The sequence below is a fragment of the Perognathus longimembris genome, chromosome 7 (assembly GCF_023159225.1).
Source record: "Perognathus longimembris pacificus isolate PPM17 chromosome 7, ASM2315922v1, whole genome shotgun sequence".
Lineage (NCBI taxonomy): Eukaryota > Metazoa > Chordata > Mammalia > Rodentia > Heteromyidae > Perognathus > Perognathus longimembris.
Window position 1 is genome coordinate 8,031,614 of NC_063167.1, and position 26,855 is coordinate 8,058,468.

Consider the following 26,855-nt stretch of genomic DNA (forward strand, 5'->3'; position numbering starts at 1 on the left):
CAACTTAAACTTCTCATTAAAATCAGTTCACAAAGACAAAGTCATTACATATTAGTACAGGGAACAATCCATGAAAAGGATATAACAGTCATCAACTTATATTCACCAAATAATAGAACACCTAACTATGTCAAATACTCTCAGAACTACAGAACAAGATAGACCCAAATGCGATACTTTAATACTCCACTCTCACCAAGAGACAGGTCAACCACACAGAGGATAAGCAAAGAAACCTCGGAGCTAAATGACACCACATCCCAAACTGAACTAACAAACATATACAGAGCATTCCACCCAACCAAGACTCAATACACGTTCTTCTTAGCAGCCCATGGAACATACTCCAAAATATATCATATCATAGTTCACACAGAGAGCCTTACCAAATACAAGAGTATTGACATTATCCCTTGTGTTCTATCTGACCACATGGAATCAAACTAGTCCTTTATAACAACAGAGACTGCAGAAATGACTCAAATGCATGGAGGCTGTACAGCACATTACTGAATAACACCTGGATCACAGAACAAATTAAAGAAGAAATTAGAGAGTTCCTACAATTCAATGAAAATGAAAATACATCACAAAGGAACCTCTGGGACACAGCAAAAGCTGTGCTGAGGGGTAAGTTCATTGCCCTTAGTTCACACATGAAGAAAGCAGAAGCAGGTCAAGTAAACAACCTGATGGTACAATTAAAACTCTAGAAAAGCAAGAAAAATTTAAATCTAAAACTACTAGAAGGAGAGAGATTACAAAGATTAGGACAGAAATCAATGAGGTAGAAACTTTAAAAACTATACAACGAATTAAAACAATAAGTTGTTTTTTAAAGAAAATTAATAAAATTGACAGACCTCTTGAAAGACTAACAGAAAAAAAAGAAGAGAGGAGACCCAAATCCATAAGATTAGGGGATCAGGGATTCCATGGGGAAAATTACAGCAAACATCCAGGACATCCAAACAATCACAAAAAACGATTTCCAGAACCTATACTTACTAAAGAAGGAAAACTTAACAGAAATGGATGGATTTTTTTTAGAGAAATAAAAACTGCCCAAATTGAGCCAAGAAGATATAAATCAATTAAGCCAATAACATACAACAAGAAAGAGGAAGCAATCAAAAGTCTTCCAATAAGGAAAATCCCAGGCCCAGATGGATTCATCACAGAATTCTATAAAACTTTTAAAGAGATGCTAATAATAATACTCCTTAAGCTCTTCCATGAAATATAAGCAGAAGGAGAAACTGCAAACTCATTCTATGAAGTTAATATCATACTCATCGAAAAACCAGGTAAGGACCCCATAAAGAAAATTACAGACTATTCTCCCTTATGAACACAGAAACAAAGCTCCTGAATAAAATATTAGCCAACAGAATCTAGAAACAAATTTAAAAATACACATCATGATCAAGTAGGCTTCATTCCATAGATGCAAGGCTGGTTTAACATATGTAAGCCAATAAATGTAATCAATCACATTAACAGAGTTAAGGCCAGGAATCACATAGTTATCTTAGTCAATGCCCAAAAAGCCTTCAACAAAATACAACACCCATTCATGTTAAAAGCTCTGGAAAAAATAGGAATAGAAGGAACATTCTTTAAAACAATAAAATCCATATATGACAGACCAACAGTGAATATCATACTAAATGGGGAAAAACTAAAACCATTTCCCCTAAAATCAGGAACAAGAAAGGACACCCACTCTCCACTCCTATTCAATATAGTTCTGGAATCCTTAGCCAGAACAATAAGGCAAGAAAAGGACATTAAAGGGATCCACACAGGGGAAAGAAGAAATTAAACTATCCCTATTTGCAGATGATATAATCTTATACCTGAGGGACTCAAAAAACTTAATTCCCAAACTCCTAGAACTAATAAACCATTTTGGCAACGTAGCAGGATACAAAGTCAATCCACAAAATCAGTAGCCCTTCTGTACACCAATAATGTACAAACAGAAAAAGAAATTATGAAAACAACACTATTTGCAATAGTTACAAAAGAATAAAATATCTAGGAATTAACCTAACCAAAGATGTATTTAGTGAAAACTATAAAAATCTAAAGAGAGAAATCAAAAAGGACACCCAAAATTGGAAAGACCTTCCATGCTCATGGATAAGTAGAATCAATATCATGAAAATGGCCATTTTGCTAAAGATGACCTACAAATTCTATGCAGGCCCCATCAAAATCTCAATGACATTCTTTACTGAAATAGAGAAAACAATCCAAAAAATTCATAGGGAACAACAAAAGACCTAGAATAGCCAAAGCAACTCTAGGCAAATGAAGCAGGGTAGAAGTTATCACAACACCAGATTTCAAGCTTTATTACAGAGCCATAATGACAGAAACAGCCTGGTACTGGCACGAAAACAGACCCAAAGATTAATGGAATAGGGTAGAAGATCCAGCAATTAAACTACATACTTATAGTCAGCTGATATTTGACAATGGAGCCAAAGACATACAATGGAAAAAACATAGCCTTTTTGACTATTGGTGCTGGATTAAAGACCTCAATGTCAGACCCAAAACTCTGAAAGTACTGCAGGACAGAGTAGGAGAGACAGTAGAATTTGTAGGCATAGGCAGGAACTTCCTGGCACAACAGATAGGAGAGAGACTTGACAAATGGGACTACATTAAAATAAATAGTTTCTGCACAGCTAAAGACGTAGCCACTAAACTAGAAAGACAGCCTACTAATTGTGAAAAGATCTTCACCAGAAGTACAACACACAAAGGCCTAATAGCCATTATACACAGAGAGCTCAAGAAGCTAATCCCTCCCAAACCTAATAAACTTAATCACTAAATGGGCAAGGGAGCTAGAGATTTAACAGAAGAAGAAATAAAAATGGCAAAGAAACACATGAGGAAATGTTCATCATCCCTAGCAGTAAAGGAAATGCAAAGAAAAACAACCCTGAGATACTACCTCACCCCAGTCAGAATGGCCTAGACTCTGAATTCAGGCAACAACAAACACTGAAGGGGATGCAGAGAAAGAGGAACCCTACTGCAATGCTGGTGGGAATGTAAACTAGTACAATCACTTTGGAGAGAGCAATCTGGAGGTTCTTCAAAAAACTCAGCATAGACATACCCTATGATCTAGCCATACCACTTCTAGGCATCTACCCTTAGCAACAGGATCCAGGATATGACAAGGATACATGCACCTCCATGTTCATTGCTGTACTATACACAATAACCAAGAAATGGAAACAACCCAGGTGCCCCACTACAGATGAATGAATCCCAAAACGTGGCACCTGTATATACTGGAATTCTACACAGATATAAGGAATGATAAAACAATGGCATTGGCGGGGAAATGGACAAGACTAGAACAAATCATGTTGAGCGAGACAAGCCAACAGAGACAAATGGTGCATGGTCTCCCTGATGTGTGGGTGTTAGAATTAAATAACAAACAGACATCACAAAGAAAAGAGGACCCAAGATACCAATTCACAGCAAGACCAAAAAAGGTCGGCCATGGGAGAAAGGCACCAAAAAGTAAAACCCAAACACTAATTCATCTTCTCCTAAAATAATATCCAGACTGAAATGAACTCCAAAGGTAAGCAAGCAAAGGACCTCTTCTTAATTAGTCTTATAGTATTTAGAGGACCCTATATTCTTTACCTCACATACGATGTATACATGTGCACATCGGAAGATGGGAGGAAGGCACAGAATGAGTGGAAAGCAGATGAAAAAAATACAATAGAGGGGACCCAACAGCTACAATGGACATTGATGAAAGCAAACTAAGCGACTCAAGGGCAGTGGGTGGGTGGGTGGGGGGGCGGTGGGAGAGGGAGAAATGAAAGAAAAAGAAGGAACTGATTATACCAAGCAAAAGGAAAGAAATGTACATACCACCTGACCTGGAAGGACTTGGTTTATTTTTAATATTCATAGAGTTCATAAGCATTGTAGACTAGAATGGCAATGTCCACCATTGGGAAAGTTAAAAAAAAATGAAAATGGGGAGAGGGGGGCTGGGGGCAGGGAGGGTGGGAGAAAAATGAGGAAGGGGGTAACAAGTCTGACAAGAAATGTACATGTATTCATTACCTTAAGTATGTAACTGTAACCCTTCTGTATATCACGTTTACAGTAAAAAAAAAAAAAGGAGAATAAAAAGAATTAAGGAAGAAATTGTTCCTCTATTTCAATACCACATAAATCAGAAAATGGAGATGTAGGGTGTTCTGATATTTAATGGGTGAGGACAATAGATTAGATGTTGACTAAAAAGAAATTACATCCGGCCTGTTGGCATTAATGGATGGTCAAGTGTTTCCAGTATAGCACTCACAGCAGATGAAAATGTGGTGTCTGTTGTTGGGGATTGAACCAAGAGCCTCATGTATGTATACATTCCACACTTGCACCCTACCACCAGCCACTGACTTTATTACTAGACAATTAGAGATTCAATAAGGCAGTGGCTTCAGGAGATGATTTCCATAGAAAATACATCTTCTTCTCTTCAGTTCCCATGAGAGGGGCATTCTTACCCGGGACAGGCACAAGCACGGAAACACTGAGTGCTCAAGGGGCAGAAAGATAGGAAGCAACATGTACAGCAGTTTCTATGCTGTTTCCACAGGAAGACAAAAGCAAGGTTGAGTCACCAGTTTCAAAACTGCGTGGCTGACATGATTTCAGTGCATACCAGGGCAAAAGTGCTGCCTTTGGTAATCTAGTCCTTGGTCACTGAGTAGTAGTCATGGCCGGTGGGTAGCGGCTTAGCATTGAGAAGCCAACAATGGTGGTGGTTGATGGTATGGTGTCTGCAGTCTTGGATTGTATATGAAAAGTGTCCACAAGTTAGTTGTTTTCTGACTCTCAAACCCAAGAAAGACTGTCCCTTTTGGATCAACAAGGCCATGCGCATCATATCATGAGACTATATATATATATATATATATATATATATATATATATATATATATATCAAGATAAATAACATGAGAAGACTAATTGTGAGGTTACTTTTGACTTTTGCATATCAGGACGGTGAGGAGGAAGAACAAGATTGGGGTAAGGGGGGCTGGGGATATAGCCTAGTGGCAAGAGTGCCTGCCTCGGATACAAGAGGCCCTAGGTTCGATTCCCCAGCACCACATATACAGAAAACGGCTAGAAGCGGCGCTGTGGCTCAAGTGGCAGAGTGCTAGCCTTGAGCGGGAAGAAGCCAGGGACAGTGCTCAGGTCCTGAGTCCAAGCCCCAGGACTGGCCAAAAAAAAAAAAAGATTGGGGTAATGGTGATTGTTCTTCCTCTTTCACCATGGCACAGAGACAACCTTGCTAATCTGTAATTTTCCAATTGAGATATGAAATACGGGGCACCTGACAGTACTTCTTCAAAAATTTCCCAATCTCTGAGCAGCCTGGCCAAGGCTTAGCAATCTCTCCCATAAGCCACTGTCTCTCCCTCTCCTAAGCAGATTGGAGAATACTAAGGTGGTGTGATAATACACAGCCTTGCCCTGAAACAAGGTGCCAGGCCTCCACACATGTTCGGTCAGAATTAGTCCATGTCAAGATCTGATGCAATCTCTTTTCCTTCTTTAAATAGTGCACCGATTTTTTTTTTTACCTGTGTTGGTGAGGCAGACTGTGTAAGGTATAAAGTGCCTGGGTCTGTGGGCAACAGATTTTCTTAAGACTTTTTCCAGGTGGCTGGAGTTCCTCAGCCCATCCTGAAGAAGAAGGACACCATGATTGCTTTGTTGGGGATCCTTCTCAATGTTGGGTGCATCCTCACTCTGGGGTACAGCTTGTGGATTCTCATAGAAAGTTTTGTGATTATTGATGTTCCTCCTGCCATCGGCCACACAGTGAAGTTGCGGATTCTGCACTGCTTCGGCCAACTGATAATAACTTGGGTAAAGTTGTTTTTACTTATTGTGTCATGCTATAGTAACAGAGGTGAAGCCTTGGGAAAACATTTTAAAACAACACACATATTCCAAAAGTACAGTCTAATAAACATTGGTCAGTGAAAATATGCCAGACATTTTGCTATGGCCTCACTGAAGGAAGACAATTGCAACTACGTGGCCATAAAAGAGCCTTGACTCTCTTTTGTGTCCACTCGCCAAATAGACTGTAAACAAGAGGAACCCATAGAGTAGTTTTAATCACAACGAATTTGTGGCTTTGAGTTAGGTATACTGCATAATGGCGCTGCCTATTCAGGACAGCATGGGTGTAACAGTGCATACCTGATTCAGTAAAACACATGCTGTTGCTCAACTGTAAGAAAAGACTCTTCCGTGGGGCGAGTGAAGCTTCAGTACATGTTCAGATCTTAGCGTCTGTGAGTGCTGATCTGTTTTGGAAGATTGGAACCATCAGTTATGAACCATAGTAATGAGTTTAAAAGCTTTCTGGCAAGGGTTTGCTGCCAGTGAAATTCCTTCATAAAACTGGGGAGGATAAACATGTTTTCTGTAGCCTTACAACAGCTCTATTGCAGCTTTGAAACATAGAAAAGACACCCAACAACAAGAGCCTTGAATGATAGTAACTCTTCAGTACTTGTAATGTGCCAGCACTGAGGGTAGACCTCAAGGCTTCACGCCCTCCCTCAGCTTTCTTGCCCATGTCTGGTGAGCTTGCATATGATCTGCACCTTTAGTTCACCATTTTGGGGTTTAATTGGAGAAGAAGGAAGTCTACCAGCTATCCCTGCCTATGCATGCTTTCAACTATGATTTCCTCAGTGTCCATCTCTTAAGTATAAGATTAGAAATAGAAGCCTCCAGGACCCATTGAGTACTAATCATTTTCCTTTTCAGATAGCTACTTGTCTAAACCACAGGAAGGAGTTAGGCATAAGAAATCAAATGCCATCTTATAAAACAAAATAAGGAAAGGCAAAGAAAGCAGAGCATAAATTGGAGGCAATAAACTGTGTGGGGGTAGAGCTCATGCAGAATATAATATTGTTTACCTATCTCTCTATCTATATGTATTTACTGATATATATTGTTTTATATCCACTGGTATAAGCATATACATTGATACACACACATATGGACAGGGGAAAGTCTGTGCTTTCTTAGTTTGCCATTGCTGCCTCGGGATGCTAAGCGCTTTTAGAGAGTTTAGAAGGCCTTGAGCACCTTCTCGGGCTTTGCTGTCCTGTACTGAGATATGGGAGGCCGTATACCAAGTCAAAAGGCATCGAAAATGGGAATTGGATTGCACGCTACAATTCCCATTGTAGCGTGCAATCCAATTCCCATTGTGATAATGAATCTATGTGAAGGAAGCTAGCCTGCCTACTCACCAGTTTATCTCCAGCCTCAGCTGGTTCAGCTGATCAGAAAGCAGATTCACCACCACGGGACTCCATTCGTAATAACATAACATTACCAGACTCCATTCCCAATAACATAACATGACTGTAGCATCAGGGTAACGCCAGAACGCCTTCATTACACTCACAGCATCCCATTGTCCCTGATAAGGACAGAGCAGATACTGAGAAAATCATCAAAAAGGCAACTAGTGTTTGCAAAGTACATCCTGTGAAAATTTCCATGCACTCAGTAAACCCTGAGTGATGTCAGTTTCTTCTGCTGTGTGGCGGAGGGCACTGCCAGGAAATGTGTAGTTGAATCACCTCAAGGTTGAGGTAGCAGTACTACCTTCAGACAGGGCTTAGAGCTGCCATGGTTATGGCCAGGGCTGCGTTTGCAACAGGCCTGTGTGGAAAAAGAAGCTCCTATCCGTTGTTTGTGTCTTAGGACTAAAAGGGGTGAATTCTTCCATGTGTGTATAGGGAATGATTCAAGCAGTAAAGAAAGGCTCTGTTTTACCCAGCAATGAGATACAGGCTGGTAGAAATATGTAAGAATCAATATTGACCCAATGTAAGCAGATCAGGGGTGTTTTCTATGGATATGATAAGATATTCTGTGTGATGAGAATGAATGGCTATCTTTCCTTGGGTTTCCTGTTTCTCAGTTCTCAGAACTCTATGACCAGCTTCAGTATCCATAAACCTTAGGAGAAACTGACTGACTCATCTCCACGTAGGAGCTGTGTGCACACTGATTGTCTGACACTGACTTCAGAGTGGCTGAGATTGTTTGTTTAAAGCATCTGGGTCTTGAAAACAAATACCTCAACTTCATCTCCAACTCTCCTCTAGGGGTGTATACTTGAAAAGCTAAGAATTTGCTCGCTTCCAAGACTCTGTCAATTTCTACATGACCTATTTCCCATACGAAAGGACCCTAAAGTGGTGGTGACCAACCTGCGTTTCGGGACGATCCGTGTGAGGCTGTTCCAGCCGAAGGCCGCGTCCTCCGGTCCTCGCCGAGGCATCGTCTTCTACCATGGAGGGGGTACAGTGATGGGCAGCCTAGGTAAAGAGCTTTCCTGTGGTGTGTGGTCAGGGAGGAAGGGCCTCATTACCCACAAGCCTCATCTAGCTATCCAATGATCTCCTGGGAGGGGTCAATTCCAGCAGGCAATGGAACTTGCTATAGGGAAACCTAGAAGAGGTGAGGAACACATTCATCAGTGGGGTCGTAGATTCTTGGCACTGTTCTCCAAAATATGGTTCCTCACTCCAGGTCGGGGTCAGGAATATCCCAAAGGGACTTCTAGAGACATGGCCATGATTCTGTCATTCATTTTCATTACTGCCCTTTTTCATATCCTCTTTGCCTTATCAAACCTGAGACAAACTGCTGTATCAATTAGAGTGGTCCTTCCAGCCACATATACTTCTTCACCAAAGTGAATATATAAAATTGTTAGTCTTTGTCCTCCAGTCCAAACTCCTTAGTGTTGGCTTTGTCCATTTCAGATGTTGAAGCCTACTAGAGCATCAGTTTCAGCTATTGTAACCATTGCAGAAGATGACCCTCAAGATCCATTTAAGTTATGATGTGTGGTAAATTGCAGATGTAGATACCTGGCTATTCTACTACCTGGCTATGCTGCAAAATATTATTTCGGGGAAAACAGGAATAGGACACGGACAGTATGCTATCTACAGATCAACAACGGAGGCTGGTCTCAGTGGGCTGTGGTTGGAAGTGTAGTGTCCCCATCAAAGTTGCACTATGTTGTTCTTGTCTTGCAGATGCTTACCACAATTTGTGCAGTTTCCTGGCCAAGAAGACAGACTCAGTGCTTCTCTCAGTGGGGTAAGTGGAGTAAGAGAGGGGGAGTAGAAGCAAGACCAGTCTGGGAGGATTATGGACAAGACAGGAGAGTCCTGACAACAGGTGCCCTTTTATAAATCCACTCCCAGACAGAAGCAGAGTGACAGAGGACATAAGAAGTGTGGAAAAAGATCACCAACACTGGGCATGCAAGGATGAGTAAATACAAGGTTACATCCCTTCATATTACACACTTTCCATCACTTCAACAAGCACAGGAGAAATAGGATGTTAGTTTTGCTCACTCTTGGAGAGGTTCAGTGCAGGCAGGTTAACTTGTTCCATTTTTATGTCCCTCTGGTAAGGTAGGTCATCATTGTGGCAGGAGGACATGGAAGAGCAAAGTTGCTCACACAATTGTAGTCAGGAAGCAGAAAGAGACAGGAAGGGGTCAGAAATAAGACACAGTTCAAACATGGTAACCTACTTTCTCCAACTAGAACCCAATTCTCATTATGTCCTGATAATACCCTGAAATTATTAATTCATCAATGTATTCATTCATTGGAAAATTATTTCCCTCACTCTTCTATCACCTTTTATTCCACCAACTAAAGAAAAAGCTTTTATTAACCCATGAGGTGTTATTTTGTTTTTGTTTTTACATTCTGCCATGGATGTCAATGGCATTAGGCTTTGGCCATGGTTCTGCAGTCTTACTAGTTTCAAAATTTTTCAAAAGTTCAAGTCCAAAGTTAGTTTCTGAGTCTCAACCTAAATTCCCTTTTGTGGGTCCTTGCAAAGTTAAATTCTTTCGAGATGAAATGGGATAGAGTAAAACTTCCCATTCCAAAAGGGAAGAATGGAGTTACAGAGCCAGAAGGAGACCAGAGCAATACCATTACATAGGTGGGAACGTGTTAAGGCATGTGGTTCTGTTTCTGTCATCTGGAGCTTCATTGTATGTGGTGTGATCTCCAAATGTTCCTGTGGGCTGTTTGATTAAAGCCCAACTTCCTCTCTATTGAGCTGGCTCTTGTCATTGCTTGCACATTTACTTAACATCTAACCCATTTCCCTGACATCTTCAACTTGTTTGCATTGAGCATAGGCTTCACCCTCTCACGTTCAGCTATCAATCACCCATCTCAAGGACTACCTACAGGGACCCCAAAACTGCCCTGCTTTGTCTAACTTCTCAGGCTTTCCTTTGAAATCTCAGTAGAAATATACAAAACCATCTCAAGTAGTCATCCATGCCAGCAACTGTCTATCAACAGCTTATGGAGTATCTGGGCATCTGTGGACCACAGTGGCATTAGCCACCTAGACCCTAGTAAAGTGAATCCTGAAGAAACAATTTCTTAGGAGGCCCTATGGAAGGATGGTGCTCAAGTGTGAGTATAAATTTTTACACTTGATTGCCTACAATGGATGAGCTCTGGCCAATTCCTGAGATACACTCCAAAGATTTTTATTGGTTCCTTAAGTGTTGTTTCCTTTTACTTAGCTATTTTCTGTAATTAAATATTATCTTTGACAACCACGCCCTCTTTGTCCAACAGTTATAACACAGTAGTTTTCTGGAAAACACTCGATTTTTCAAATTTTCCTGCTCTGTCCTGATTGTCTTTATCTCCCTCAAAGTCTCAGGCATGGACAAAATGTTGAGTTTTTGCCATAATATAACATGAATGGCATGTAGTCCGATTCTGAACAGAATCATATTTCCACCCAAGATCTCATGAGTACAGTCTTTTATGTCAACATTCCTATCAGCATTCCAGTTTTAGAGCCTCTCCCAGAAACACTTATTTCACTCTAGGTACATCATTTGGGGGGGCGGGGCTTGCTACCTAATGTACCATAGTTTTCCATATTCCTTTCACAGACCAGTTCCCAAGACTTAGGAACCACATTCTCAGTTGGGCATATCAGCCATCAATTCAGAATTTTCCACACTCTGATAACTTTGCAAAGATTTATTTTAGCTAACAGCTTCAGAATATCATCCTATAACCAACCTGCTCCACTATTATGAATCAGACAGAAGGCCAAGGATCAGAGCAAAATCCTTCACTGGGTGGTACTAGAAAGCAGAGACAGTCAGTGTCCAGAAACAAGGTATACTTGAAAAGCACCTTCAATAATCTACTTCTTCTAACTAGGTCTTGCCAGCCCAGGTCTTCCTGCCCAGTAATGCCAACAGATTGTGAGTCAAGAAGTATTTCATTCATTGTTGAAGTCAGAGTGCTCACAGTCTTGTTACCAGACTGTGATCTCAGTTAGATGCCATTCCAGGTTCATAAAAGCTCCAACAAAGAATTGAACAAACCACACATGACCTACAGTCCTAGCTATACAGCTCATGGAGATCTGACGATTGCACTTCCAAGTCAACCCAGTTCAAAAAGTCTGTGAGACTTGTATCTCCAGTTTATTGCCAAGAATATTGGAACTGTAGCTGTGGCTCAAGTGGTAGAATGCTAACCTTGATCAAAAGAAGGCCAAAGACAGCCCTGAGTTCAAGCTGCATTATAAGCAAGCAAGCAAGCAAGCAAGCAAACAAACAAACAAACAGAAAAAGCACTCCATATACACATGAATAATGAGAGAAACACAAGTTCATTGAAGAGAAAGTGAAGCGAGAGTAAGTGGGATGTACTTCATAGGTAGGGAAAGAACCTGAGTAAGAAACAGGCAAGGCCTAGAGGACTGGGAGCTGGGATAATTTTAGACTCATTTAGGCAGTGGGAAAGGGTAGAGAATGCCTCCGATGGGAAGGGTGCTTTAGGACTGGACAGTTTTGAGTGGCAGGTGGTGGTAATATAAGTTATTTCACTGTCTTAACAGTATATTCCGTTACAATTATAGTAATGGTATGTAGTGCTTAAACATAAAGCCTTAGTTTTAAGGGGTTTCTCCCGCAAATCTTATGTACAGCCTAGGAGAGAGTACTGTGCAAAAGGTGTTCCATGGAGTGCAATTTTATTTTGCTAACCAATCAAAGTTACTTTCCAGCAGGTTATTATCCATACGTTTGGGTGGTTATGAAGTGGGAAGTTAGGTGGAGTCTTCCGGTGTTCTTTAGGCAAAGGCAAATTACTGGGCTGATGTTATAACTGACTATGAAAGCAACAGATCCCATTTTCTCTGTCTGATTCAATCTAGTTATGTCTCAATGACTGGATCTACCACATAGGAAACAAGACTTGTACAAATGAGACTTTCCAAAATACCTGTTATCTAAACTATAGAGTGAATGAGCTATTAGGGAATACTCAAGAGTTATTTGGCAATTGAACCCTAAGAGCATTCCAAGATGTAAATAAATCTTAGTAAAATTAAGGGGAAAGTTTTCACAAGGATACAAAAAGCCTCATAATATCCTTGAATATTTAAAAACAATTCAAACCAAACCAATACTTTAAAAATTCACCTACATGCCCCAGCTCCCTCCCCCCCCCCGAAAAAATAAAGTGAATCTGAGATTCAGGGTAGCATGTCTCTCAGGGGAAACATGGATGAAAATGGTAGAAAATCAGCATTACCTGAAGGTCATGGTCAATGTCCTGCTCACTAGTAGGATGATAGTTCTACAGGTTGAAAGTCATTTCATTGTTCAAATACCTATTTATGTACCTACCTATGAACCTTCCTGCGAACCTGCCTATCTGCATACCTACTTACTCACCTACCTACTAACTGCCAAGGATGTAGAGACCAATGTGGAGCGTAACAAAACAACAACAACAATAACTGTGTTCCTTGAGAACCCAAAGAACCATTTGAGTGAAGAAAGAGGCAGGAGGCACTGCTCAGTATGGTTCTGGATCTAATTCCAAAAGATCATGAAAACCAATGTGATATAGTTTAGAGAAGGGAATGAGTGACAGTGTAAAAGCATTGTTATATTAAGTTTTGTTGATGGTCCCATTCCATTTGGACTTCCTCTGCAGGAGTCCATGGAGCTGTAGGACTCCAGTAAGTCACTAAGAATCACTATATTAAACTACAGGAGAACAAAACTTTGCCACTGTCCAGACACCTGATCCCAGCTGACTAATGGGGTATCTGGGCATCCATCCTTATAGTCCATGGTCCAAAAAGCCTTGTAAGAAAATGAAGATCCCTTGAACAGAGACCACAGAGAGGTGCACAGGAGCAACTGCACAGATGTTTTCTGAGGAACTTCACAGTGTGTCCTTTCAGCAGATACTTGCAGTGATCTGGTCCATGAACTACGCAGATCGATGGGCAGCTGTAGAAGTACACAGGGAGAAAAAGAGTTTCATACCTGCCACAAGGCGACCACGGGATGTGTCTGGGAGAAGATGGCAGACAGATGCTTCAACTCCTTCCTTCTCATATGACCTCCTCTTCATTCCTCTTCTCTCCTCACCTGGACTCCAATCTTTGCCGCCCCAGCTCTCCTGACAGGCAGTGGACCACAGCAGCAGCACTCGACTCTTTCCCCCTCATCATTGTTTATTTTCTGTGCCTAAAACCAACACATTCGAATTTACAGAATCCTGTGTTGTGGGTTTATCTTCAGAAAGAAGTATGGGTTTGGGTGGAGATTTTCAGCCACTCTGACTCTAAACAGGATCTTCATATACACATATAGAAAGAAAAAAAGGGAAACAGCATCTTTTGTTGTTAGAAACATTCTGAAATTATTTTAATGGTAAATGTTCTCCTCAGTGGGGTAGAAGGTGCTGTTCAAATGGCCTCTTCTAACCACTCTGCTCACTAAGATACTGGGTTTCCTTTTTCCCCCATAGGTACCGCAAGCTTCCTGACTACCATTACCCAGTCTGCTTCCAGGATTGTGTGAATGCCACCATCCACTTCTTGAAGACACTCAAACAGTATGGGGTGGATCCCGCCCGCGTTGTGGTCTCTGGAGACAGCGTTGGAGCTACTGCTGCAGTTGTGGTCACCCAGGCCTTGGTGGGCAGGACAGATATTCCAAAACTCCGGGCTCAGATCTTGCTTTACCCTGCTCTCCAGGCCATCAATCTGCAGTTACCATCGTATCAACAGAACAAAAATATCCCCGTTATCACCAGACACCTCATGATGTGTTTCTTACGATATTTTACAATTGACCCCTGCTGGGAAGATGCCTTGTTGACAGGTGCTTGTATTCCTGCCAATATGTGGGAGAAGTATAAGAAATGGGTGAGCTCTGACAATCTCCCTGAAAGGTTCAGACACAAAGACTACAAGCCTGAATTTCTCGCCCCTTTTAATGAGGCTGCCTATCTGGAAACCAGACATCTTTTACGGGCAGACAATGCCCCCCTCCTGGCGGATGACCAGGTTATTGCTCAGGTTCCTGAGGCCTTCTTAGTGACCTGTGAGTGGGATGTTTTCCGAGATGATGGCCTGCTGTATAAGAGGCGCTTGGAAGACCAGGGGGTCCCTGTGAGCTGGTACCATGCAGAAGATGGTTTTCATGGGTGCACAATATTATTTGATAGCATGCTTTTCTCTTTCCCCTGTTCAGAGAAGGTTATGACTGCTGTAGTCAAATACTTAATGGGAATATGATGGACTTACTTCACCTAACATAAGCCTTTTCCAGGTCTTTCCATTTGTTTACAAAAGGTACAATATCTTTCTTTCTAATGGGCCCTTCAACTTAGTCTGGCACAAAATCTTAAGGCCTGGACAAAATTTAGACATGTACTTTGCCATAATGTAGCACGGATGGCAAAAATATAATGACTCGAATATAAAAGCACATCTAACGTACTCACAATTTTTAGATTATACTTTTCCCAAATATCACAGTGTCATATATTCCTTTTGCTCAGAAAATACAGGTTTCCTTCTTCCTGAAAACTGCTAGGGGAAATAAATGAGATTTTACATGAAATGGCAAACCTGGTATTCTCACAGGGGAACAAATGCTGAGGAGCAAGTGGGCAATACCTTTGTTTTTCTGTCTGAGAATGATTTATGTGCCAGGAAAAGCTAGGTGGCCCTGTGAGATGACAAGTATAAAACTGACCCAATGGACTTAGCAGAAATTAAGACCTAATAGAAGAGAAGGAAACAAAAGGTTTTTCATTGCTGTTGTTATGTTTAGTGTATTATGTGACATTGTTTCTTTTTTCTTTTGTTTTTCTTTCCTGTGGGTTATCCCCTCTTGTCACTATATTTGAGTTTGCTATTCTGGGTATTGTGTATATGTTTATCTGAATTAGGGAAAGGAAGAGGAGCATCAAAATGGTGAGACAAATGATAAATGGCGAAGCAATGTAACAGTTATACTCACAAGACAATATTTTGGAAATGAACTGTACAACTTGGGGGTGAGGGAGGGCTGAAAAGGAGGGAACAGGGGAGAAAAAACAAAGGAGAAGGTAACAAGTATGACAAGAAATGTACCTTACATACATAACTGCAACCCTTCTGTACATCACCTCTACAATAAAATTAAATTTTAAAAAATTCGACCTCAAAAAGAAAAAGAAGAGAAGGAGGCTGAAATGGCAATCTTAGTGGTAGAAACAACCAAAAGTAACTACAGGGAGAAATACAAGAATGAGAGAGTCCCAATTACTTCAAGGACCAGAAAAAATATCTAACTTCATCAGCATAAAATTAAAACTTCAGAAGGAGAGCAGGAAAAAAATACAAGAAAAATGTTGGTATTTTTTTTTATGTTTGAAGAAAGTTAATTTCACAAACCCAAAGATTATAAGAAGCTCTCTATACTATAAAGTGGAAACAAAACAAAACAACAACAGGCATGAAAAGTCAATTTTCTATAGTAAGAAACATTCCAGAGAGAAAAGATTAATATATTTTTTTTCTAAAAGAAACAATGTCAGGGGCTGGGAATATGGCCTAGTGGCAAGAGTGCTTGCCTCATATACAAGAAGCCCTGGGTTCAATTCCCCAGCACCACATATATAGAAAACAGCCAGAAGTGGCGCTGTGGCTCAAGTGGCAGAGTGCTAGCCTTAAGCAAAAAGAAGCCAGGGACAGTGCTCAGGCCCTGAGTCCAAGGCCAAGTTGACTGGCAAAAAAAAAAAAAGAAAGAAAGAAACAATGTCAGAAATGAGTAGATTTATTTTTTCAGGCAGAAGAGTTTATCGGCGGGGGGGTTGGGCAAACTGCGGGCCTGCACAAGATGGAGGCATGCAGAGAGAGGGGAGGGGAGGGGAGGGGAGCGGAGGGGAGGGGAGGAGAGGAGTTGAATGGAGATAATTTAAAGTGAAGTAAAAACAAAATATATTTCCGCCCCAAAATCTCTGTCCAGCAAGTCTATATTTCAAAACTGAATTCAAAATGGGATGATATTCAGTCCTCAATGCCTGACAGAATCGATAGCTGACAGATCTGTGCTACAAAGAAAGAAGATTCTTTAGACAGGAGGAAAACAATACTAGATAGAAATGAAGACCGCAGAATAAAACAAAAATCCAAAGAAGTAATAAAACAACAGGGAGTCTTTCATTGTCTTTGTCTCCTTAAAAGATAATTGGCTGTTTACAGCAAAAATAACCATAATATAGTATGGTGTTTCTTTTCTTCATTTTAAGACCTTCATATATTTTTAAATTTTTTAAAATTTTATGTTTTTTATAAAGATGATGAACAGGAGGGTTACAGTTACATAGGTAAGGTAATGAGTATTTTTCATTTTGATCATTGTTACCCCCTCCCTAATTTTCTCCCACTTTCTCCAACCCATCTCTCTCCCCATACCAAGTTGTAAAATTAATTTCCAACATAGTGTTTAGTGAGTATCATTGTTACATTCGTTCATCCTTTGTCCTGTTGATTCTGTGATTCCTTTTCCCTTCCACAAGTCAGATAAATTTGTATACAAGACAAAGACAACAGACAAGTAAAATAAAAAATAGAAATGACTGCAAACATAACATAATAAGAACCTCTTCTTTCCAATTCTTGGAGCTCATATTGATATTCTTCATTATATATGGTCCCTTGCACTTTGTGATTGGACTATTGTGATCCTCTGCTAAGAATACCATAAACATATTCTATTTCTTACCAATGAGGAAAAACATGCAACCTGCATTTCTTTGGGCTTGGCTTGCTTCGCTTAATACAATTTTTTTCCAGGTCTTTCCATTTCCTTACAAAGGGGCAATGTCATTCTTTCTGATGAAAGCATAGAACTCCATTGTGCATATCGTCTTGATCTAATCATGTACTGAGTGGCATCTAGGTTGTTGCCATATCTTAGCTATGGTAAATAATGCTGCAATGAATATGGTTGTGCTGATAGGTTTAGAATGAACTTGTTTGTGATCATTTGGGTAAATGCCCAGGAGTGAGATTGCTGGGTCATAGAGGAGCTCTGTTTATTTTTTTAAAAGGAAACTCCAAAATGCTTTCCAGAGTGGTTGAACAGGTTCACACTCCCACAAACAGTGTATTAATGTTCCCTTTGGCCACATCTCTGATTGCATCTTTTATTTCATTAAAGAACAATGTTGGGATATCGATGGGTATTGCATTGAATTTGTTGATATATTTTGGCAGTACTGCCATTTTTACAGTGTTAATCCTCCAAATTCAGGAGCATGGGAGGTTTTTCCACTTCTTTAGATCTGCTTTAATTTCCTTTTCCAGGTGTTTCAAGTTTTCATTATAGAGGCCCTTCATTTCTCTGGTTAAGTTAATTCCTAGGTATTTTCTTGGGGGTGGGGGGTATTACAAAAGAAGTTTCTTTCCTGATTTCAGCCTTGCTCTTTTCATTGTTGACATACATAAAAGCTACTGATTTCTGTGGATCAATTTTGTATCACCTATTTTGCCAAAATTTGGATCACCTCAAGTAGCTTGGGAATAGAATCTATGGGGTTCTTTAAATACAGGATCAGGTCATCTGAAAAGAGGGAGAGTTTTACTTTTTCTTTCCCTATTTGGATCCCCTTTATGTTTGTCTATTCCCATATTGCTCTAGCTAGGAATTCTACTGCTATATTGAAGAGGAGTGTGGAGAGAGAAAACATCCCTGTCTCATTCCTGATTTTAGAGGAAATGGCTTTAACTTTGCACCATTAAGTATAATGTTGACTGTGGGCTTGTCATAAACCACCTTTTAGCATGTTGAGGACTGTTCCATGGATTCCTAGTTTCTCTGGAGCTTTCATCATAAAGGGATGCTGGATCATGTCAAATGCTTTTTCTGCATCTAGGAGATGATAGTGTGGTCCTTGTCTTTGCTCCTATTGATGTGCTGAATTATGTTAATTAACTTGAGGATATTGAACCAGCTTTGCATTCCTGGAATGAATCCTGTTTGTTCATAGTGTATAATTTTTTTTTTTTTGATGAATTGTTGAAGTCACTTGGCCAAATTTTTACTGAGAAGTTTTGCACCAATGTTCATCAAGAAAAAGTATCTATGGTTCTCTTTTTTTAATGAGTTCCTGTGTGGGTTTGGGATTAGGGTTATGCTGGCTTCATAGAGTAAGTTTGATAGTGCTTTAAATTTCATTGAAGAGTTTAAGCAGTATTAGAGCCTTATAGAATTGGGCTGTGAATCCATCTGTTGCTGGGCTTTTCTTGGATGAGAGGTCTCTTATTGCTGTTACTTCTTCATTACTTAATATAGAGCTATTTAGTTGGTTTAACGTTTGGATGTATCAATATTTTCTAGAAATTCTTCCAGATTCTCAAATTTGTTAGCATAAAGGTTTATAAAGCATTCCCTTATAAGGTTCTAAATCTTCCTTGTATCTGTTATGATGTTTCTATTGTTGTCTGTGCTTTTATTTCTTTGGGGCGTGCTCTTCTTCCTCTTCTTCTTCTTCTTCTTCTCCTCCTCCTCCTCCTCCTCCTCCTCCTCCTCCTCCTCCTCCTCCTCCTCCTCCTCCTCCTCTTCCTTCTTTTCGGTAAGATAGCTAAGGGTCTGTTGATTTTGTAAATTTTTTCAAAGAACCAACTCTTTTTTGTTGTTGATTCTTTCTGTTTTGTTTGGGGGGGATGCTAACTCATTTAATTTTTATTTAATTTTAATAATTTGTTCCATTTACTGGGTTGGGATTTGGCTTGTTGCTCTTTTTCAAGGAGCTTAAGTTGTATCATTAAGTTGTTGGTTTGAGATTTCTTCAATATGTTTATGTTGGCCCTCAGGGCTGTATGTTTTCTTAGAGTACTGTCTTTGCTGTTTCCCAGGGGAACTGGTATTTTCTATACAGATTTTCAATGCCATAAATGTTTGAATTTCCATTATGATCTCTTCAGTGACCCACTGGTGGTTCACAATGTGTTGTTCAGCCTCTAGGCATTATAGGATTTACTGTGGTGGCATTTGGTGTTGAGCTTTAATTGTATTCAATTGTGGTCTGCAGGAAGGTTGTTTCTCCTTATGGCTCCTCGATAATCAGTACTAGCCTGTTGAGTTCGAGTCCAGCATTTGCTTTTTCCCATTTTATCCTAAAACTTTCCTGCTTCAATCAACACTACAGCTGGGGAACAGCACTATTGGAGTCACTGGATTTTTAATTTGAGACTCACCTAGTCATTCACCTGACAGTCTGCACACCCCATGTGGTGAAACAAGTCAAGTTTTTCTTTCATGTCTTTTACTGAAGACTTGACCTTTGTAGTGTCCGATGGGAGCAGCACTACTTCTGTTTAATATCCTGGTAGTAATGGTAGGACCAGTGCATCCCACACCATCACCCTTGCCGCAATAAACCTCCTGTGATTTCAGAGAACCACGTGGAGTCTGCCAGTTTCCCAGTTATCTATCTGAAATTATACATTCCAGCACAAAGGCCACAAAAATACATGCATGCATCTTTGGACCAAGGAGCCCTTTGCAGAAACAGATTGTAAGACACCTGGCCACAGTTCACTCCTACTTGACTGGGAGGAGCTACATGACATTGTCTGTCACCAGGTTTAGTGTTAATTCAAAACCCATGTCTAGGAAGTCATAGAAAATGTATTGGACAGTATCAACTTGGAAAGAGCTACAAATCCTTTGGACAAAAGTTGCATTGAAAATTATAATATATATTTGAAATGTAGATGTAAAGTTCTTTTTCCAGAATATGTGGCCTCTTTTTGAATTAAGGTCCCTTGAATTATGAATTAACTTAGGATTTGGAAAAGGTGAGAAGCCATGGATTTCCACATTTAGGACTCAAGTTGGGTGTTCAGTTTTTGTCAATCACAGTATTCTACAGTAGACTAGTCATTTATTTCATTCCTGGGTCAGACAGCACATTACATAAGCAATCCTTCTGTGAGCAAAAATATTCTTGTTGCTCCTTGGGATGTATGCCTACCTTGATTCTCATGGTTAAATGAATGTGTTAGATTCTGCTCATCTTTGAATTCCCTTGTCACCTTGAAGTCAGAAAACATACATGAAAATAATTAGTTAGCATTTTTTGTGTCTGGAAAGCAAATCAGAGAGCTTTGAAAGGATTCTAGCCAAGTTATTGCTGATGTATTTCTCATGATAAGGATAAGAACAGCCAAGATTTAGGACGTGTAGTTTGCAGAAGATAAATTCAATTCAGAATGTCCATTCTTCTAAACCTTGGGAACCATTTTGCCACAAAGTGCTAACAAAACTGTAATATGACATCCTTATAAATATAGATCATCACTAGTTTAAGTTTTCACCTACAGACCAAAGATGCTATTGTCCTCCCCACTCTACCCTCAGTTATGAAAGAGCATGAAGAACACATACGTGTATTTCTCTTTAGGTTGTTGTTTTATTTGCTCCTCCCTAGTGAAAACGCTTAAAATCACTCTTTGTATGCTTTCTACCACAGAATTGTACACTCTTTGTGATGACAAAGAATTCCAATCATACTTGTATGATTCAAATTACTTTTGATATGTACAATCAATATTTTGTAACTCTTTTGATCTGTAGAAGAGTTTCTCCAGTGTCACATTCTCCATGAACAGATTTATGAATCTCATGATAAGAAAATGGTGATTTTACTTGGAGCAATAAAATTGATTTCTGAGACATCTGCCCAAGAAGAAGTTTTTTGAGAGTTTACAGGCACGTGAGAACAGTATCCTCTGAAACAGAAAGTGTAAGCTACAGAATATCAGTAAGATATACTTTAATTGACTTTGAGGCTCCATTTTTCAATGTTTTCTAAATTCAAATATAGGACCCCATTTTTTTTGGTGTGTGTGCCATTCCTGAGGCTTGAATTCAGGATCTGGGCACTGTATGTGAGCTGTTTTGCTCAAGCTGGTACTATAACACTTGAGCTACAGCTCCACTTTAGGATATTATGGTGATTAACTGGTGATAAGAGTCTTACAGACTTTTCTGCATTTGCTGGCTTTGAAGCAAGATCCTGAGAGCTTACCCTCCTGAGTTGGTGGATGTATGTACTGGTGTGAGTCACTGGTACCTGGCAAGGGCCCAAATTTTCTACTTCAGAATCCCCTTATTACACACACACACACACACTCACACACACACACACCTCAAGGATAAGACCAAACCAATCCTTATAACCATATTATATTTTATCAGCTGGGTGATTTTTGTGTTAATGGTGATCAAGAAGGAAGACGATACCACATCGGAATTTGAAAAGAGAAAGCAAATATAAAGAATTTTTTTAGTTAAAATTAAAGATTGGAGAGGTATGTTCCCAGATTAAAAACATAACAAAACAAAAACAAGATAAAGAGACCTCTAAGGCACAGACATAAGGACTAGCCACCTTGTGTGTAGATACTGGCTTCCCTAATGGGGATCTGGCTCTGGGTCTTCAGAGCACAAGCACAGAACTGCAGTGTGGAATCTGCTCTCAGGACCACAAGGGCAAGGCTTTCTTGAGTAACTTCTGGTCATGTGTAAACAATACATAAGAGACTAGGCTCAGACCGGACTAGAGAGCATCTGTGTTACAGGAGCAGAGAGCTAGGTCTCTGAACATCAGCATCTACTTCATTGGCTTCTCTCTCCTCAGTTTATGTCTATGGAATCTGTATGTTTCTTGAAATTGGGAAACAAAGGGAGCAAAACAAATAGATTTGGTTTTCAAATGAACCTGCCACAACATTTGGGCACTTGGGCACTTGGATGCAAGAAGATAGACTACTCAGGGGTGATCTGTTGGGGATTCATCTTGGCCTTAAGTGGGGAAGGGCGAGGAGAGCGCTCCTGAGACGCTGCCCTTCCCCCAGCCCTGGGGCAGTGTGGAAGTGAGCAACACCTATCTCCTTCTGGGCCCGGAACCAGAAGGGGTAGCTTTGAGACCATCCCCCACCTTGCGCCAGCGAGCACGTGTGCTCCCTTTTCAAGCGGGCTTTGCCCACAGGGCGGTACTATGGGAAGTGACGTTAGCCCATGAGGGAGGTCCTTGGGAGCTGCTCTTGGATGGACAAGCTCACCAGCCTATCGCCAGCTCATGCTCAATCCTCATCATCACTACTATATTACTGTGAGCCCCTCCCGATTAAATTGGATTGCTCTCCGAAGCGTCTTCGAGATCTGTCTGTGCCTGGCTTCCTTGGTGGGTAAGGAGGGAGGAAAAGGGGATCTCGTTTGGCCATGTGCACCTTAGGCTAGCCCGTGTCCCTTTGCTCCACCTTGGCCGCCTGCTGGTCAGGTGCCCAGGGGAGAGGGTGAAAAGGGGAGCACTGATAAGGGAGTAAGCTTAGCATCCCCGCACCAGGGGAGGTAAATCTAGTCCGGCAATTGGTGCCCAACGTGGGGCTTCAGCTCACGGAAGGGAGTCTGGCAGCTACCGGCAAGCCCTAAGGGAATTGGAGTAGAGTCTCCAGGACACGTGGTTCTTCCATCAGGTCAGCAAAGACAATGGGGCAGATTCAGAGTAGGTGGAATAATTCGCCCCTTATTGATTAGGGCAAGAATTGGAAGGCAAGGAAGCGGAGTTGGGAGAGGAACTCCCCCTTGTGACCCTCCAAGCTATCAAGACCCTTAAGGCCTGCTTTTCCTCCGACCCAGGGGAGAGTCTCTGGACTCAGGAGAGGGCAGCAGGGAGGAATTTTGATCTGGAGAGGGCGATGCCCCACTCCGAGGGGCCCAGGGAGGAGTGTGAGCCTGATCTCCAGGACCCCAAACTAGCTGCCATGGCCCCAAGGCACATGGCAGGAGAACAATGTGCTCAGGGGCCCCTGCCGGCTCACTACCCCTCCCCCACCGGAGGCCCAGCTCGGCTCCATACATATGCAGATTTAAGGAGCCCGGCTGAGCGGCAGCAGCAGCCCAGTGGCTGCAGCAACATGCATTCACCGAGCTCAGACGACTCAGCAAATCTCAACCTGGTAGCCATCTCAGCCTCATGGCAGCCCCAGGAGATACAAGATTTCAGAGAATTCAGGAAAATAGTCCTCAAGGGAGGGGGACTGAACACCCGCTGGGGAGAGAGCCTACTCGAGGGCGTGGCCCACCGGTTTTCTACTGCTCAGGAGTGGAGAAGCCTGGCCCAGTCACTGCTTGATAGAACAATGTATGAGGAGTGGTGTTCCCTTTTCAGATATGAGTGCTATGCTCAGGCAGAGAGAAATCAGGCCACTGATCCGCCAATCCCCATAACCTTTGGCATGCTGTTTGGATCCACCCGCCCCCCAATGGGCTGCCTTCCCTGCCCCCTACCGGGAGCAGATACAGGCTGTGGGACTGGCCGTATGGCGTGGCTTGGGAGAGGGGTCCCTAGAGACCCCGGCAGTAAAAGCTACCCAAGGGACTAATGAGAGTCTTGCTGCCTTCATTGGCCAAGTGAGGGACAATCTCCACCGACAGTTTCCTGGGTCCCAGGTAAATCAATTTCTAAGGACCCTGGTGTGGGAAAGGATGCCCAGAATGCAGATTGGCTTGTGCAGGAGTAAAGGAGAGATCTGTGGACAGCTGGATTTATGCTTGTTGGGGCATCAGTGCGCGAGCCCGCCAGGCGCAGCCGCTGACCACTCTGCTTACTGAGGAGCCTGCCCCTGCTTCCACCGGTGAGGTAAGCAGGGAGCGCTGTTACCAATGTGGTGGCCGGGGCCACTTCAAGAGAGAGTGTCCTTCTGGTCTTGTAAAATCTGGTGCCTCGAGAGGACAGCCCTCTGACTGGGCCAAGGAGCTACCCACAAAACCTTGCCCCCGCTGCAAAAAGGGATTTCATTGGCGAAAGGATTGTAAGTCCAGATTTGATGCTAAGGGGAGGCCTTTAAACTAGTAGTGGGGCGCCCTCCAGCCCCGTCACCCAAAAGAGGCAATCAGTCTAGTGATCAACCCAGTGACGGGCCTAATGACCAGCCTGAGGCCCTCTGGGCAGTCCCAATAGTCCCGGAAATGAGGCCAAAGACAGAAATTACTATATCTGGAAAGAGGTTCCGAGTCTTAATCGATACAGGAGCATATCGGACTATATTAAAGAAGGAGGGGGTGCCTCCGTGGTGGGACTTAATCCCCGGACCCCAGACCTCGGGGGTGGGAGGCACAGCTGAGAGTGAGACAACGAGGGACTGGCTTCCCTGGGATGATATGAAAGGTGGCAAGGGAATAGTGCGTCCCCTGATAATGACAGGCTTACTAGATAACCTGCTAGGACGGGGTATCTTGGGAAAAGTTGAGGCGTTGATAATCACAGGCTAGGGCCTGTCAGATGGCCCTAGTGGCTGCCAGAAAGCGCCTCCTTCCAAGGCCTCAGAGCAGAAGGCCCCTGTTTCTTCTACAGGGCCTCACCCCCAATTCTAAGGGCCACTGTTCCTACCGTCCCTGCCATTCGATGGCTTCTGGGTCCCCTGGTGTGGGTGGAACAATGGCCACTTCCCTCAAACAAGCTAGAAAGATTAAAGGAAATAATATCAGAACACTGTCCCTAGGGCATATTAGACCTTCTCTGAACCCTTGGAACAGCCCTGTATTTGTTGTACAAAAGGCCTCAGGTAAATGGAGGATGGTACAGGACCTAAGAAAAATTAATGAGCGGATAATCCCTGCTGGCACCCCTTTATGGGGGCTGCCATGGATCCCCTCCATTCCTCAGGATCGGAATTTCATTATAATTGACATCAAGGACTGTTTCTTTTCCATTCCCCTTGACCCCCAGGACTGTGAAAAGTTTGCTTTCTCCGTGCCCTCAGTTAACTACCAGGGGCCAGACCAGAGGTATGAGTGGGTAGTCTTACCTCAGGGCATGGTTAATAGTCCTGCCTCCTGCCAATATTATGTGTCACAAGTTCGTCAACCTCTTAAGAGCCAGTCAGATATTATTTTATATGTCTATATGGATGACATCATTATTGGGGCAGCAGATGTCCAAGTGCTAGATGCTGCCTATAGCAAGCTACAAACACTCCTACAAAGAGGAGGACTGCATATAGCCAGGGACAAGGTTCAGAAAGTATACCTCTTTAAGATCTTGGGGGCAGGGCTGGGGATATAGCCTAGTGGCAAGAGTGCCTGCCTCGGATACACGAGGCCCTAGGTTCGATTCCCCAGCACCACATATACAGAAAACGGCCAGAAGCGGCGCTGTGGCTCAAGTGGCAGAGTGCTAGCCTTGAGCGGGAAGAAGCCAGGGACAGTGCTCAGGCCCTGAGTTCAAGGCCCAGGACTGGCCAAAAAAAAAAAAAAGATCTTGGGGGCAGAACTTAAAACTAGACTCTGTGTGCCCCCTTAAACCCCAGTTATCCTTCCAGTCATCTTATACTCTGGTGGAGATGCAAAGACTGTTGGGGAAGATTAACTGGTTAAGACCCTGGCTTCACCTGCCTACAGAGAAGCTGCTTCCGCTCCATGACTCTTTGAAGGGCAAAGCGCCCACTGATGTTATTACAATAACTGCATCACTTCAAACCGCCTTCCAGAAAAATCCAAATGGCCCTAAATATGGCACGGTTGGCTCGCTAAAAGCCTGAGTGCCCACTTTGCCTTTGGATCCTCCCTGGGTCTGAGCTTTCCTCAGCCACTATTACCCAGTCAGGCAAGCCTCTTCAATGGGTGCACGCATCAGTGGGAGGAGCGCCCAGGGTTTATTTCCAGCTAGGCCAGCTAGCTGACTTGATAATCAAGGGCAGGGATACTTCCCTGAGACATTATGGGCAAGATCCCGATGTGCTAACCATTCCCTACCAGCTGTCAGATTTTGAATGGGTCAGAAGGAATAATGCATGGCTGTCCAGTGCCCTGGAGGGTTTTATGGGAAAGGTAGATTGCCATTATGGCACCTCGAGGTGGATGACCTCATTTTCCAGGCTACAATGGACCCCTCCTGTACTTTTCTCTACCAGGCCTCTTGTCAAGGCTGCCAATGTGTTTACAGATTGGGGAAGAGCAGGGTCTGCCGTGGTGGTACGCTCTGCCTCCCCTCCTGCCGATGGGAAAGAAAACACCCATTACTTTGAGGCAGTTACTGGATCTGCACAGTTTAAGGAACTGTACGCAGTTGCCCTGGCACTGACCCATGTCTAACAGCCGATGAACCTGTTTTCTGACAGTTTGTATGTGGTTAATTTGTTACAAAACCTGGTGTCCTCATATGATCCCAGTCAGGTCTCTGTTAAAAGAGCGGGCTGAGCCTATATTTTTACAGCACCTTCGTGGACACCAAGGACTGTGTGGGGACCTGACACAAGGTAATCATATGGCCGACCAGCTGGCCACTAATGGGAACTATTGTAGCTATGGTTATTGTACAACCTCAAAACCTTCAAATGGCCCAAGGACTCCA

The 26,855-nt window shown here is 42.3% G+C and overlaps 1 protein-coding gene across 1 annotated transcript; it reads left to right on the plus strand.

Annotated features, from left to right (window-relative positions):
* The first annotated feature begins 5,772 nt into the window (after positions 1-5,772).
* Positions 5,773-14,736, plus strand: LOC125354592 (arylacetamide deacetylase-like 4). Its single transcript, XM_048350267.1, has 4 exons — positions 5,773-5,940; positions 8,217-8,433; positions 9,159-9,222; positions 13,965-14,736. Exons 1-4 carry the CDS (start codon positions 5,773-5,775, stop codon positions 14,734-14,736), a joined length of 1,221 nt encoding a protein of 406 aa, XP_048206224.1.
* Positions 14,737-26,855: the final 12,119 nt, after the last annotated feature.